The sequence below is a fragment of the Pungitius pungitius genome, chromosome 1 (assembly GCF_949316345.1).
Source record: "Pungitius pungitius chromosome 1, fPunPun2.1, whole genome shotgun sequence".
NCBI classification, from domain to species: Eukaryota; Metazoa; Chordata; class Actinopteri; order Perciformes; family Gasterosteidae; genus Pungitius; species Pungitius pungitius.
In genome coordinates, this window is record NC_084900.1 from 11,802,511 (window position 1) to 11,817,949 (window position 15,439).

General features: G+C 42.0%; 2 protein-coding genes across 2 annotated transcripts in view; one reads left to right on the forward strand and one right to left on the reverse strand.

Moving 5' to 3' along the window:
• Positions 1 to 10,247, reverse strand: part of eml3 (EMAP like 3) — a 32,553-nt gene extending 22,306 nt beyond the window's left edge. The window contains exon 1 of the mRNA XM_037479372.2: positions 10,087 to 10,247. Within this exon, the coding sequence (XP_037335269.2) occupies positions 10,087 to 10,111 (25 nt within the window). The 5' untranslated portion in view covers positions 10,112 to 10,247. The remainder of the gene's footprint in view (positions 1 to 10,086) is intronic.
• A 776-nt stretch (positions 10,248 to 11,023) lies between these two features.
• Positions 11,024 to 14,743, forward strand: ecsit (ECSIT signaling integrator). The gene is given in 8 exon segments (XM_037480760.2): positions 11,024 to 11,146; positions 11,380 to 11,542; positions 11,713 to 12,118; positions 12,219 to 12,442; positions 13,854 to 14,060; positions 14,160 to 14,265; positions 14,359 to 14,592; positions 14,595 to 14,743. Coding segments are annotated over 8 exon segments (1,476 nt in total). The 5' UTR covers positions 11,024 to 11,051; the 3' UTR covers positions 14,636 to 14,743.
• The last annotated feature ends 696 nt before the right edge of the window (positions 14,744 to 15,439 follow it).

Here is a 15,439-nt window from a genome sequence, read left to right on the forward strand (position 1 = left end):
TTGTGTCTTTTCTGAAGAACTATCCTGCAATCAGACTTCACTGGACAATTTCATCAGCCCGCTATGTTAACGATCCGCCCATTCATCAGTACTTTGTCTCAACCTGTTGAGGAATTTACCGTCACATTCAGAGATCACCTGCTCGGCTCACTTTTCGATGGAGCCCTGCAAGTGACACAGAATTAAGAAAGCTCTCATAGACTTGCAAAATGTTTACCTAGATGAGTGAAAACAAAAGTTTAAAAAAAATGGATTCAGGTTATTGCATTTATGGGTCAGTTCTGGATTACCCTCAAATATAAAGACAGGGCAAATGTGACACAAATTTCCTGAAGAAGTGTGCAATTTTAAAAAGTTAAAATTTTCGTTTTTGTTATTTTTCCAAGCACGGCAGTTCCACACTGACATAAATATGTCGCGAATATGTCCGTGTGGTGCCCGCAGCAGCGGGTTAGAGAGCACCAGAGTGACGACCCCTCCTGAAGTTGTAAACATATGGGAAACACTGGATAAATCATTAATCAGGCTTAAAAATCATTTAACGATACTATTATTCCATGACACGGTAACTTCAAACTTGGTACATACTGTATAACAAGGAGGCGTTTAGTAGATTAAACACATGAAATCACTCTCTATGATATCTGTGAATGTAACCGTCATCGCCATGTGATGTTAGCCAAAAAAAGAACCGCCAAAACCCTTGTGGATGTTTTGGCTAACCAGGGTTATGATTTAAAGTGGCTCCCAAAGAAATTTTCCTTTGTTGGAACTGTTTCACTGTTACAGGCGTTTCATCATCAGCGCTGTTGCGAAACACCTGGAGCCGATCCAGCGGGCCAGTGTAGGAAATGTTCCCTCCACAATAAAGCTCTATTGGCAAATATAATAACAAAGCAAAACATGGGAGCAACATTTGAGTTTCAGAAAGGTGCAGTATGGTTTGCCTTATTTAGTCGTCCTTGTTTTTAGAGCTTTAGTGTCAGAAAAATTCACTTTGATTTGTAAAAAAAGAATGACATTGCATATTTACCATGTAATCGTTGCATTCGGTGTGAAAGTACTGATCTGATGAAAATTGAACAATCAGTACCAGTAAAGGTTTGGACACACCTTCTCATTGAATTGAATGAAACGTTTGCATGGTAAGTATTTATGTGCAAAGAAGTCCCCAACCCGTTGTGGTAAAAGCTTACATAGAAACGTCTGGTCTGCAGCAGGAAAGAGGAATTGTTTGATGAAGTGACACAATAAGCGACTTGGGAACTTCCAGTTTGAACTTCCATTCAAACTGCGTCAGAGTTAACTTCTGCAGACTTTTACAGTAAGGTATATTTATATGGCTTTGGATATGGGTCCTAAATATTTATAGTTATCATTTTTATGTGTTTTAAGGGCTCAAGCACGTGCTTCAGTAGATTGATGGGAGAGAAGGAAAGGAAGCTTCCACAGTGGGCCTTTTCTGCATAGTGCACACTTTAAGAGAGATTGGCTGGAGCTTTAACAGCCATCCGAAACTCTAAACACTACCTGATGATAAACAATTTAAACATTCCAAACCCTCCTTTTGTGAGGCTGTTGCCGAAAATGTGGATGGAAAAAGGGCTGAGAAAAGCAGAAACACATGCTGAAAGTTAACTTCCCACTGCAGGCCTCCTTCTTGTCTCAGGGGGAAAAAGGGGCCGACATCAGTCAATGAGGAGCATCAAAGACCAAACATCATTAGCAGATAAACAAGTTTCCCTTTTGAAACCCAGATGAACCTCATTCAACACAGAGAAAGTGACGGATGAGCACATTACTCCCAAAGCTTTATTGTAAGCAGATCTTCCTCCATGTTCCTACTTCCAATGTGGGTTTGCAGCCATTTGGAATTCAAAAAATATATATAATGTTTTCAAGTTCATTTGATAATATCATCAAATACTTTAATGATCAAAAAGTTTCAGTTGGAAAGATTTTTATTTGTGTAAAAGAAAGAGAAGATATTGAATCACCAGGTGATACGATACAAAACGGCCTTCTGTGTGCTGTTCAAACACTTGCATCCCGTCTGGGTGACATAACCTGTTTAAATGTGCATCTGGCATCTGCTCTGCCCAATAATGGATTGTATTCATTTTGTAAACCTCTGGACTTCCAATATCTTGTGTATTTTTCAGCAAGATGTCTGCTCCTGTTCAAAGGCTCCCGCACAATGTGTGTTCTGAAAAGTTGAGAATCAAGTCGTACTATTTTCAAAAAAAGAAACTGCAGTATTACGCGAACAAAGTTTCAATCTAACAAGAACACAGTCATATAGAGATCAGACATCAGTCCAACCATTTTTTTTCTTTGCTGTGAAGTGCTCATGAGCTGCAGCTATATTAGACACACGTGCTTGTTAAATCAATGCTGTGGTCTGGCCAGAAATCATCTTTGGGACCTAACTGTCCCCAGCTGGCTCCAGCGCTTCAGCCCGATGAGGTTCAGCAACGCACACGGATCCCTGCTGAGGAGCATTTACCTTCTATGGACCACACCCCGGGGGATACGAGATACTGCATGCTGGAGAGCGGCCAACGGCACTTTTAACACTCACTGGGTGTTCATGCGCAGCAAGGCACCGAATGACGCATGCAGGAACTAAAAGATGATACTAACCTGCAAAGTTGTGGAATCTATAAAGCACATTCTCCAACTATACTGTGTTTATGCACACAAGGTTTAAACAACACAAAGCTGAGCCGACTCCATTTGTTTAGGGACACACAAGAAGACCCTGCCGGACCTTGACATAAATCAATTATTATATGTAGACACAAGCCACCAAATACTTCCCTCATATGGAGCTTCATGGCCATATGGGGTAATGAAGGGGATATTATGAAGACACTGGAATAATACAGTCTAGAAAATAGTGCAGTCAGCAAAACCTAGAGGACAGGTTCCCATCATATTATCCACTGCTGGATGAAATCTTTCCCTTTCAGAGGTTGAAGCTTAGGATACAGTCGTGGTCCTGACATGATGACCTTGTTTTATATTAATGGTCCCTGGTAGCAACCGGAGACCCGTGAGTGCTTGTTTAGCAGTTCTAAATAAATGTCCCAGTATCAAATGTAGAGAGAGTGAAGCTATTTGAAAAGCCCCAAATAACAAAACAAAAACAGACAAATTGCATTTTTAATCTTAAATATGTTTTTTTCAGACTGTCAAATGTTTACTGAGGTAATAAACCAAGAGAGAAGTCATTTTCTTATAGACTTCTATACAACCAGGGAGTTGAGTTTCTTCAAATCTCTAAGTAGATGCCATTTAGAGAAGCACCGGCTCCTCCAGTCACTGTTGACATGTACAACACATTTTGTACATTTTCTGCCTTGACTCACTCTGAAATATCTGAGCACTATCACAGAGTCCACATCTGCTCAGTTTTCGACAGGAAGGGACACCAAACAGGAAATGGGAGCTTTCCCTCCAGAAGCACACCGTTTACTGCTAAATTTGCCCTCAGGAAAAGAAACTATTAACCGACTGCAACAAGCTTGGGTCCCTCGCCAACTTCTGCTCACCACAAATTTAAATACCACCCTGCGGATACACTCGCCCCTTCAAGAATACATGGACACATAACGTATAAGAAATGCCTGTGAGTTTGGTTTCTGTGCCGTCAATCTGTAAGAAGAGTCCGTGCTGTATTTATGGTGAGGCCATGACTGGCTGTTTGGTAGCACCACACCTCTCCTTGTGTGGAAGAGCTTCTTCCACAGGAGTGCGGCTTGGCAGTGGGATCCATCCTATACTTAGCCAGCTGCTTTCATACGTGGACAGATGAAAGGAGGGTTGTGGATTTACTGGTTGTAGCAGCGCTAATGTGACAGTTAAATACAATAATACAATGAATTATTTTGAAGGGCCAACACGCCAATGTCCAAATTAAAATAGCATATCTCCTCACTATGTGGGATGTCTCGACTTTTTGAAGTGCATTTTTGGTTAATATGCAGCAGCCCATAAATATGAGTCTGGCTGATTACAATTCTCATTTCTGTCAAACACTGTTGCTATGTAGGTCAACTAACATCATGTAGATGAATATTTATGATAAAACAACAAACGTGACTAAAACCCAAGACAACATTCCAATCTCTGTAATAGAATTGTTTCTGTAAAATAAAGATTAAAGCTAAACCACAGCAATAGAATACAGTCAGAGACGCACACAGTATACTTTAGGGAAAAATGTTTCAATAAACAATCTGTTTATGGTTCATTGTTTCAATTATACTGTTCAAATCAAATGAACGAGTGAATGGCTGGCTCGAGCACACTCTGCACACGTGATGGCTTTCCCACTCTAATTTGAGCTCCTAGTTTCCTTGTTTTCATTTTTGCATCTGAAAGCCAAGACTGCGGGTGACTCATAGCTGTCAGCAAACTACACTGGAATATTTGAAATGATCGTAGAACTACTGCGTCAACATTTACTATGACGAAGGCCCATTAAGCCACGATGTTTTGGTTTACTTGCCGCTCCTCTGCCTCTCTATGCACTATTTCCAGTGAAAGCATGTGACATTCCTGCCCATAATGTAGCAGCATGCAGAAGAAGTGACAGGAAATGATGGTAGACAAGAGGCTCTTACTGTATTTCCTTGGCTCGAATAAGCAGTTCATGTTTGGAATGGTTTGACCAATAAAATAGACAAATCTCAAGCTCCCGTCTAGTTGTTCTGACGACCAACCCAGAAACGGTACCTCTTGTTTTGGTCTAGATAGACCTTCGTTTTAGTAGGCCTTCTACAAAACGGAATTTTACGTGTGATCAAAGTTGAATTTAACGTGATGGTCGTGCATTTAGTGATGAATATTTGATATGTAGACTAATAGTTAAGAATTTAAATGACGTTATTGGTGGCTTTAAATATCCGAGTAATGAGGCCATTACATTCCTAAATTTGACCTAGAGTACTATTGCGCAGCCCTTTCAACATAACCTAATGAAATAGTTGACTTCTTTTATCACATGAGGACCAAACAGTGTTCTCTAGGAACCCTTTGTTCAGAAATCTGGAGTTAAGCTCAGAGTTGAGCCTGGTTCTTTGCATTGAAAGGGGCCGGCAGAGGATGTTTGGAGATTTGAGTGGTAAGAGGCCTCATGGTCCACTCAGTATAAACTGGTGAGATGTTATTCCTCGCCGTTCTTGGGGCTGACTCGAGGGCCCTAAGAAAGAGAGGGAAAACGTTGCCGAGGAGAGGAGGGTCTGGGATTCCCGGTTGGGACTGACGCCAGTGAGATCCGGCCCCCGATCCCCGAATCACCAGTGTGTGAGGGCTCGGGGAGTTTGGTGTTACTCATATGAAAACCCTCAAGTATCCAATGATCCCAAAAAAGACTTAACAGCTTAAGAATTTGATTCCAAAGCTGAGAAGACAAATCATCTGTTTGATTTATACTTTTCTGGAAAGTCATTCGGGGTCTTGTGGGAGATTGGCTGCCTGACAGCTGCACAGCCAGAGAGTCTTTTGTTAAAGCTCTGTGGAAAGCTATAGCCTTTCTTGTCCAACTGGTTGTTGCGCAATTTTAAAAAAACATTTCCATCTTCAGCCAGCTTGAAGAGAGCCACATTTAGAGGGGAAAGAGCAGATATAATTAGCCTACTATGCTTTTTATCCAATTAAATCCCCTTGTCATTTGTGTTACTGCATCTTCTCCACACTGAATATAAAATTTCAAACATGAAGATTGAATTGTTGACCAATTTAAAAAAAATGAATCTTCATTCTTTATAGCATTGTAAATTATTGAGATGGAAAAATCACAGCTTCTTTGAGTTGATTGATCTGCCCTTACTAACCTTTGTACATTAAGAACTACTATGCTGTAGCTCTATGCTGCCAGTCATCCTATTTTAGCTCATGGTTTTGGTTTTCTCAGCTCTCAGCCGGTTTCATGCTTTCATGGATAAAACTCTGATAATCCAACAGTTCACAACCTGCTCTGCAGAAAAACAGCAGACAGATACAGTCAGAGCCCAGCTGTGGAATCAGCTGTGGTACATTTAGCAGCTAAAGAGACATCTTTTTCTAAGAAGGTGGTGGAGACCAAAATTGAGCTACGCGACCGTACGTTATTTTACTTTTTTTTTTAATTGGACAATTGTGATGTTTATTTCTCTTTAAAAAATCACTCACCAGCTAGAATAACAGAGTAACAAATGCTGGAGCTCCCAACTTCAAAATCTTTGTGTGATCCAGGATCACTAAAAAGGGGCTTAAGTGTAGCACCATACTGAGCTACAGAGGCCCCAGACGCACCTCCTTCGAAGCCAAAACTTGCCATGGTATTGATGGTTAGATGTCATAAAAATATTGGTTGAAATTGATTGGTGCCAGCTCACATAATCACACGTCATATTTGACTTTTACAGGAAGAAATTATTGAATTGCTATATAAAAATACCCAAAAGGTAGATAGTAAATATTAATCTGGAAAAGCCTAAGCATCGATTCTCATTTCTCGCCGAACCCCCGTTTTAACTGTACTAAAGCTGGTCTTCACTTTGAGATTTCAGGCTTCTTAATGAAATCCTTCAGTAGAGAGATTTAAAGAAAAACTATGTGATGTGCCTGCTAAATCATTGAGGATGAAAGCATCTAAAAATAACTGTCAGCGAGCCAGATGAGCCCTCACAGCACTGGCAGCGGGTCAACATACTGTCACAGATCTAACTGTCATATCTGGCTGCAGCAGACACTAACATGCAAGACCACGCTTGCTCTGCATGCAGATAACAAACCGGTGAGCTCCTGTGTGGACTGCTGATGAAACACAAATGGGATTTAGATTTAGTAACCAGAGAACATTTATCTTTGTGTACCGAGCTGGAATCCACGAGGATCCGATTTGCATGTTTGGTGGCAGCTCACACGGAACTCGGGAATCCCTCGAAATGTTGTTCAGGGAAAGGGTCCAAAATTGATTTTGTTTCAAATCAGGAGTTTTCTATCTAACTAATAGAATTAATGAATTAAAGAACCGCTAACCAAGTGTAAATCTAACCAGAAAAACATTTGTGTCAGAACGCAGAAGGAGCTTCTACCTACGCACAACAGAAAAGAAGCAGTATTACAACACCCTGAGAAAAACAAGCTGCCATCCACTGATGCAACTTCCTGCTTTGCACAACTAGCTCTCTGTCCCAAATGCATTTGTTATTCACAGTGAAAAAGGACACCATTAAAATGATAAGTCTGTTCAAAAGTCTTATTTTACTTTTACTCATTACTGCCAGTTACAAAAGGGGTTGAAATGTATTAAATCCACTTGCTTTTTGACTCAGCAGCCCGGAGCCAGACCAGTTGAGAACCACTGCTGTAAACTATGTGTTGTGCTGTGGATTTGGTACAACGCTCGTGCTACAATTAAAGGACTGTAAAAGAAATAGGGACATCGGATAGAAAAGCTTCCGCCTGAGCAAATAAAACATACATATACATATACATATATATATATATATATATACTGTATATATATATATACATATATATGCAAGACTATGACAGCAGCCGGTTGTAAGTAAGGTCAGATGTAGATTAACTCTCTTGTTTTAAACAGCCATTAAAAGCATGACATGGGTGATGATTAAAAAAATGCGGAAAAAACAAAAAACGCCTGTGGGAAAGTCGAGGAGTAAGTCACTAAGCAGCCTGAGCAGGTAATGCATGAAGAGAGACAAGTTGAAACGTTTCAGTGGAGCCAGAGAAAATGGTATGGTTTGCACAATGGATGCTGCTGGGTTTACAACATGTACAGAAGTGGGGCTCAGGTACACCTAGACAAGCCTTCAGCTGGACACGAAGGTGGGGTCAAGGGTCCAGCATAAGCCAAGTTATCTGTCGGAGAGGCTTTTGCTGACAGGTGCACCTGAAGAACTTCTTGATAAAGAGAGCCTGTAGTTGACGTATGGATGGAGAGATGAGTGTTTGGGAAAAAGGGGTATAGATTATATAGATAGAACGCATCAATGAATGAATAGAAAGACAGAAAACGTTAGAAGTGAGCACATTTTTCCTTGAACTTTGCATTGCAAAATACTGACACATAGTTAATAATACTCCAAACTAAGAAGCCCCGAATTCATTAAAATGCATCTCAAATTCAAGCCAGATGTGAAAGAACATGTCACAAAACAATGTTTTATTCTGATGTGCAATTAACCCCCCTACTAATTATATATATATATATATTAGGGGATAGTAGCCTGTCCACTGGTGCTCCCTGTCTTCTGGTGCGAGCCATAGCTTTTGTCATATGACTGCTAGAGCATCTTATAAAAATCAAAATAGTAGTTGTATATCGGTGCTGTTTTCAGGCTCCTCCACTCTTCTCCCTTTAGTGCAGTAAGCTTAGAAATGCAAATGAGAGGTTGAGTGTGTCACCCCAATACCTGTTCAAGTTCATGGTTAACTCATATGAACTTTGCCTTTGGCGCCACCTGTCCCCCCCCATGCTCTTACCATATGTATGTCCACAGCAGGCCACCATGCACCGCTGAGACCTGAAGATCCTGAAGGCCATTTCTCAGTCATCAAAATTGGTTTTTAATAGTTACAGTTAAATTACTTAAAACATGTATGGACTATTTATAGTCTCTCCACCACTATGAGTATCAGCTGATATTAGCTAAATGAAGCATAAAATGTATTCTGATAATAATTTCACAGCAGGTACTTATTGTTGGGAGTTATATTGTATACAGCTGTCTGTTGTGTTTTCCAGATGAACGATTCAAAGCTGTAATTAAACCCAGGGAGATATTTTATTATATCCATGAAGGCATTTATCTGATTTAATAAATGAAGCCACATGGAAAAAAGTCCATTGCTTTCAAAATCAATTAAGCATATTTTGTGATACAGCTTCTATATTGATAAATACATTGTTATGAATGTCAGCCCATTGATATGCTTTTGTTTTGAAAACCCTGCATGCCATTAAACATTGGAATCTTCTCATTATGACAGCATCACAAACATCATCGGACCCGTGATACGTGGCGAGCCAGTCAGCTGACGATGAGACACGGGAAGAAGCACCTGTACAACAAGGATGCTCATTTATGTATCGCAGCTTTTAAGCTACTAAGCCCCCTTCATTATAAAGCGTCACTGCTAGATCATTAGGCGCATTAAGAGAAGCGGCCTCCACGCTGTATTTACCACGTCAGTTCGCCCCAGCAGCATCCTCAGCCGATACTTACTGTGCCTCACCGCCCACTCATGTACACGAGAAGTGAACGTCAGCGCGTGCATCACGTGGGACGACAGTGCCCACAAATGCGCAACACAAGTCAGCATTGTGCAACAGTCTTAGAGCGCCTTTAAAACAGACGGCATTGTGGGGGATCATAGCAGGCAAAGCTTCTGAAACACATGGTATTGTGGCGTGTTTGCAAAAAGCCATCTTGATTGAGAGCCAAATGTGCAAAGCATTCATTGAAATTTGGGCTGCTTGTGCATATAAAAACAAAAGCTTCAAAATAGCATGCACAGTTCAAAATATGCTCTACACACTTCCTTCTGCTGTATGTGAAGCAGAACTAATCCATCACGAAGTGAAACTAGACAACAGCTGTTTAGCAAACACTTCAGGTCCTACACGCCTCCCGATACTCAACTCGCTATTTGAAACATGAATATTACATATTGCTTGAAGGTAAAATGATGACTGAAAAAGACTTCCTTAAACTATCAACATTTTGGAGCTGCCCGCCTGTTTTTTTCCCAAATGCATTAAGGAACGTGTCGGGAAGCCCCGAGACTCTACAGTATACAACTTTATGTATTCAATTAAAAGCTCCTTTAAATAAATACACAGCAAAACGAGTCGGAAACTCTCAGTCACATTCCCCAACATAGGTACGTTGACCATTGCCAAGAAGAAAAACAATAATTACGGGCACTTTTGTATCATTTGGGCTAAGTGTTCTCTCCGTAACCATGTGAGCGATATCCGAAAACTCGGTCAAGTTTCCATATTGCTGTTGTCTGTAAAAGTCGCTAAACAGAAACATAAAATACGTCTGTCGTTGCTTCACTCACCCAAACTGTTAGTAGAGGAATCCATAATAGGAAGATTAACTTGTATGAACTTTACTTAGAAGTAAAGCTGCTGCACTGAAGTGTGTTTTCCATGCTTAGAGGAGTGTCAAAAGTCACACTCCGGGGACACCCTCGCAGGTTTAATATCACGAATACCGGAAACGTGGGCAGTTTCCTGCAAATAAAGTGCTATTGTTTATTAAATATATACAAAATAAAATATATAAAATATTCATAAATCCCGTATTAAATTCAAATAGATTATTACTTAGATTGAAGTCAATAAGACAACAAATTAAAATAACCTTGCTGGCTGAGATACTGAAAGTGCACCGGAAGTTGCTTTCCTCATTATGGCTAGCTTGATGCCAGTCGCGGGACGGCACCGATCGATAGACGCGTTATGAATGTAAAAGTTGCATCAATGAATTATCTCATTTGTTATAGGCTCCACTAACTGTGTCTGCGGAACTGAGTACCCAAAGAACGCGACAAAATAAAACACATTGTGAGGCTACACCTCAGCGTCTGTCAAATCTCAGCCCTGAGACGGTGTTGGTAGCAGTTCGCCACCACGCGGTGGAATTGTGTGACCCCGTGTTACGCGTTAGTACCGCCTAATACAACACGTCATTAACATACATTCTGTTTTATTCACGGTGGAATTCACGTGTAACCTCTTTATTAATATGCATTTGGTTTTAAAAGCCTACCAGGCATTTTGTCCCCATTTTCAATGCAAAGTTAAATCCCGCTAATTATTAGTAATATTAATATATTATAATAATATTATTAATATATTATTATTATATTATTATTAATATAAACTACCTTCACGACTATTCATCTTCGAGGAATGTATACAATAATTACATATCTTAAAAAGTATGCCGTATAGAACCGTCCATGCACAGAAGGGGTTAAGGAACAGTAGTCCCCGCTAGTGTTGTTTTGGGGGGAATGAAATGTGTGTGGGACCAGGAAGTTCTACCGGCTTTACATCATGGAGGTTAATCCCTGAAGGAGACTTCAGTTCTTCGTACGTCAGTCAGCAGAATTGGTGAGTATTGAGCAAATGACGAAAAGCTATCCCAAATACGTTAGACACCATTCACCATACGCATTTGAAGTTGAATGAGTCACTAAACACAAGAATATCGGTAAAGCTTAAAGCCCAACGCATGTATATTGGATGTTGTCACTGTTGTAGTCAAAGAGTGCGTTGAGAGCAGATCCGTGAAAGGACTTCATCCATCTGAATGCTGTCTCTTCCATCTACGTGCTCCCTCAAAGTGCGTGTGATGGCTCTACCATGAAGAGTGCCCGCTGCCTGCTCCAGCTGCAGTGTCTCACACTGGTTGGCCAGTCCACCAGGTCTGCTGCCCAGTATGGAGCTCTACTCCGGGCGGCTTCCTCCAGGCCTGTGGCCCCCCCGCCACACCGCCCCCCGCTGCAGGTAACCCTTCCTCCCCACTCATAGGGCCAGCTGCTAACATGTTGATGAGCCACCTAAGAAGGACTGTGACCTTTCCTCAAGAACGATCGTTCCATTATTCATACATCCAACCAAGCAGCACTCATCACAATGAATCATCAGCCTTTCTTCTTCTTGCCAACCAACTGTAGGTGTTAAGACGTTTCCACGGCAGCCCGGTGCGGCCCAAGGACCGACCGATCCCCGCGGAGTTCATCAACGAGGACGACAAGAAGGGGGACAGGTCCTTGGTTGTCCACGACGACCTGTTTGAGCGGGTGGCCAGAAATGTGAAAACCAAGGCCACGTTCAACAAAGTGGTGGACGTTTTCATCAAGAACGACGTGAGACGGCGAGGTCACGTGGAGTTCATCTACGCTGCTTTGAAGAAGATGCCAGAGTTTGGTGTGGAGAGGGACCTGGTGGTCTACAACAGGCTGCTGGATGTCTTCCCCAAAGAGGTGTTTGTGCCCAGGAACTTTATCCAGCGGATGTTCAACCACTATCCCCGGCAGCAAGAGTGTGGGGTGCAGCTACTGGAGCAGATGGAGAACTACGGTGGGTGTCGTTTATCAGGACTCAGTCTCCTCATGGAATCCCTGGAATTGATTTGGAATAGGTTTTAGTCTAAATGTAATTTAAAATATTGTGTTTTCAGGTATCATGCCCAACATGGAGACCAAAGTCCTGCTTGTCCAGATCTTTGGAGAGAAAGGCCACCCTATGAGGAAGTTCCAGCGCATCATGTACTGGTTCCCCAAATTCAAGCATGTCAACCCATTTCCTGTACCCAAGCATCTGCCCGAGGACCCGGTGGACCTGGCTCGCTTCTGCCTGACCCGCATTGCTAACGACCGGGACGCTAAAGTCACCGTGCACCAGGTACACCCGCGGGCTTTCAAAGAGGGAAACCGGGCGGTTTACTTTCTCCTAGAGAAGCAGATGGTTTACTAGCTTTACGCTAAGCTAACCTAGGCCAAGCAGCTCCTGGATGTCTTCCCCTAAGAGGTGTCCTGTGCTAAAGTAGCTCCCGTAGGTAAATGCAGTTTCTCATCGAGGATGTCTGTGTTTGTTCTGAAGAAAATGGCTTTTGAGGTTACTCCTAATGTACAGCCACCGGTAATTAAAACAAATTACTGGTGAATTAGCTGTTTAAAACTTCATGGAAGCTTTATTTTTTCTCTCTTTTCTGGCTTATTATTTTCCGGCCTTATTTCATGCTCTTTTCATTTTGAACGTTCACTTCTCTGGTCTCAGTTTTTCAAGGGAAGGCAGAGCAAGTTTATTTGTAGAGCACATTTCAACAAGGCAATTCAAAGCGCTCAACATAAAACCATCAAAACACAAGGCAAAAGAAAAGGAAATTTAAAAATGTTTAACCCTATTACGGCTTTCTTGAGTTATGTTTGGAACATGTTTATACAGCTTCGATATCCTTATTGCTCAGGCTCTGATATTTCCAGGGATATGCAGCATTTTTTTTTCCTAGGCATCTGGTGTAATTATTGGGTCGTCCCCAAAAAGGGGGCATTTGTGACCAACAGGTTTTAAGAGCATTGATTGAAATATTAACAATATACTTTATAACAGTAAGTCTAGTTTAGTTTAACAGTAAAAAGCATCAACTTCATCATTGAATCTGGTTTCATTGAAGACCGCAAATAGAAAAGTCTTCATCGTCGTTCATATGAAGCCGCTAAGAGTCAACTTCTTGGGAGTTTGTTCCAGATATGTGTAGCAAAAGAACTTGAGCTGCTTCTTCATGTTTAGTTTAGTTCAGACTCTGGGAACAGAAAGGAGCCCCGTCCCAGAGGCCCCGAGGGGTCTGCAGGGTTCATAAGGTAACAGCAGGTCAGACATGTGTTTTGGCCCTAGACTATTCAGGGCTTTATAAACCAACAGAAGGATTGTAAAGTGTTTGTTGGACAGGAAGCCAGTGTAAAGAACTCTGAACTGGAGGAATGTGATCCACTTTCATGAGGACCGAGCAGCAGCGTTCTAACTTTTTACACATCGTTACAATAGTCCAGTCGACTGAAGAAGAATGCATGAGTCTACTAAGACACAAGTCCTCCAATACTTGATATATTCTTCCCGAGAGAGTACTTTGATTTTGTAATGGTCTTTATATCGCTGTTCAGATTATAAATACACCTAGAAATAGAATTTTTGTGTTCCAAATTGCCTTGAAATATTTGAAATTTTTATTTGTTTGTTTGACTTCACTGTAACCAATAACAAAATAACTCTTTGCTGATCCCAAATGATGGCGTGCTTTTTCCCTTCGCTTTAGCTGCCATGCACAGACGTCACAGAGAGTGGCGAGCAGATCACACTTCCACATTTAGTAGGTATCCAGGGCCCCAGCCAGGTGGAGCTGCTGGCCAAGCACAACCCAAACAGGCCGTTGTTTGTCGAGGGCCCCTTCCCTCTTTGGCTGAGGAACACGTGTGTGTACTACTACGTCCTCAGAGCTGACCCCACACCGCCGGAGGAGAAGGTAGGAAGACCCGTTGGGATAGTTTGACATTGGGTGTCATCTAGGAACGGCGTGCTCTTGATCTTACCAAAGCTGCGTCTCATTCACCGACTCCCAAAGGTTGAGGAGCCCTTTGATCCAGAGAGGTGCTTGGACTATCCTCTGCGCCTCGAACTGGATCTGGACCGTGACCTTGGGGACGAGGAGAGCTTTGACGTTGAAGACTGTAAGACACAATAACTGTGATCATTCGAATGAATGTCAGAAAAAGCTCCTGTGTGTGTGTGTAAAATGCAGCTGTTGTGTGTTTTGCATACAGTGGACGAGGGCCCGGTCTTTGCCATGTGTATGACCGGCTTAGGAGAACAGGCCGTCCTCAACCAGTGGATCTCTGGCCTCCAGGAGGAAAATCCCATCCTGGGTCGGGTCCCCACTCTGTTCCGCCTTGACGCTGGGCCCCGGGAGCTGCAGGGGGCGGATGAGACCGATTCATTCCACCACCACGGCCCAGAACCTGAGTACCAAAAAGAGGAGAGACAGCCTGAAGAAGAACATTGGAGGAAGAGCCAAGGACAAGCCAGAGGATGAAACGGTGAAGGGCGGTATCCCAACATACTGTACTATGACGGGTAGGGGCTGGACTAGTGTGAGCTACTGGTTCGCTGAACCTGACGAGGACTAATCATGGTAAGCTTCAGTAATAAAATCGATCCCAATTGAAAAAATGCGTCCTCATTTTGTCTCTGAATTACCAAGTTAACATTAGGTCAGTATCACCACGTTTGATGTTTTGTTATTGTGGCATCAAGTTCACTAAACCCCTGGAGACATTTTCATGTTTAACACGCACAAAAACAAAGTCAATATCAAGGTCAGTAAAAATGGATGGAGCTAAGACATTGCAAGATAATAGTCAACATTTGAAATGATCCAATTCACAGACTAGGGAATTACCACTAGAGGTCGTAAGGAAAATGGGGGGGGGGGGGGGGGGTTGCAAAATAATTTCAGGTGACAGGAGAGATTTCTGCCACACAAAAGCAGGATTGCATCATTGCATAAATATTTTTCTGACATTTGTGTGACTACCTGGAGGCAGTCTGAGCTCTGCAAGCAGTTCCTTCCGCCTCACAGCTTGCTTTCTTATTCTCTGCATTGTTAGCTGTGAGGCCTTATGAACAATGCCTCTGGAAAGCATTCTACCAGTTCTGCTTTTTCCATTTTCTTAAGTCACAGCCTTAATCCAAAATGGATTTCATTCATTATTCTCCTCAAAATTGTACACACAATACCCCAAAATGTGAAACATTATTATTTTTAGTCTTTTAAAATAAAAAAGATGTATATCAGTGTTCACAGCCTCGGTCATGACGCTCAAAATTGAGCTAAGGTGCATTCTG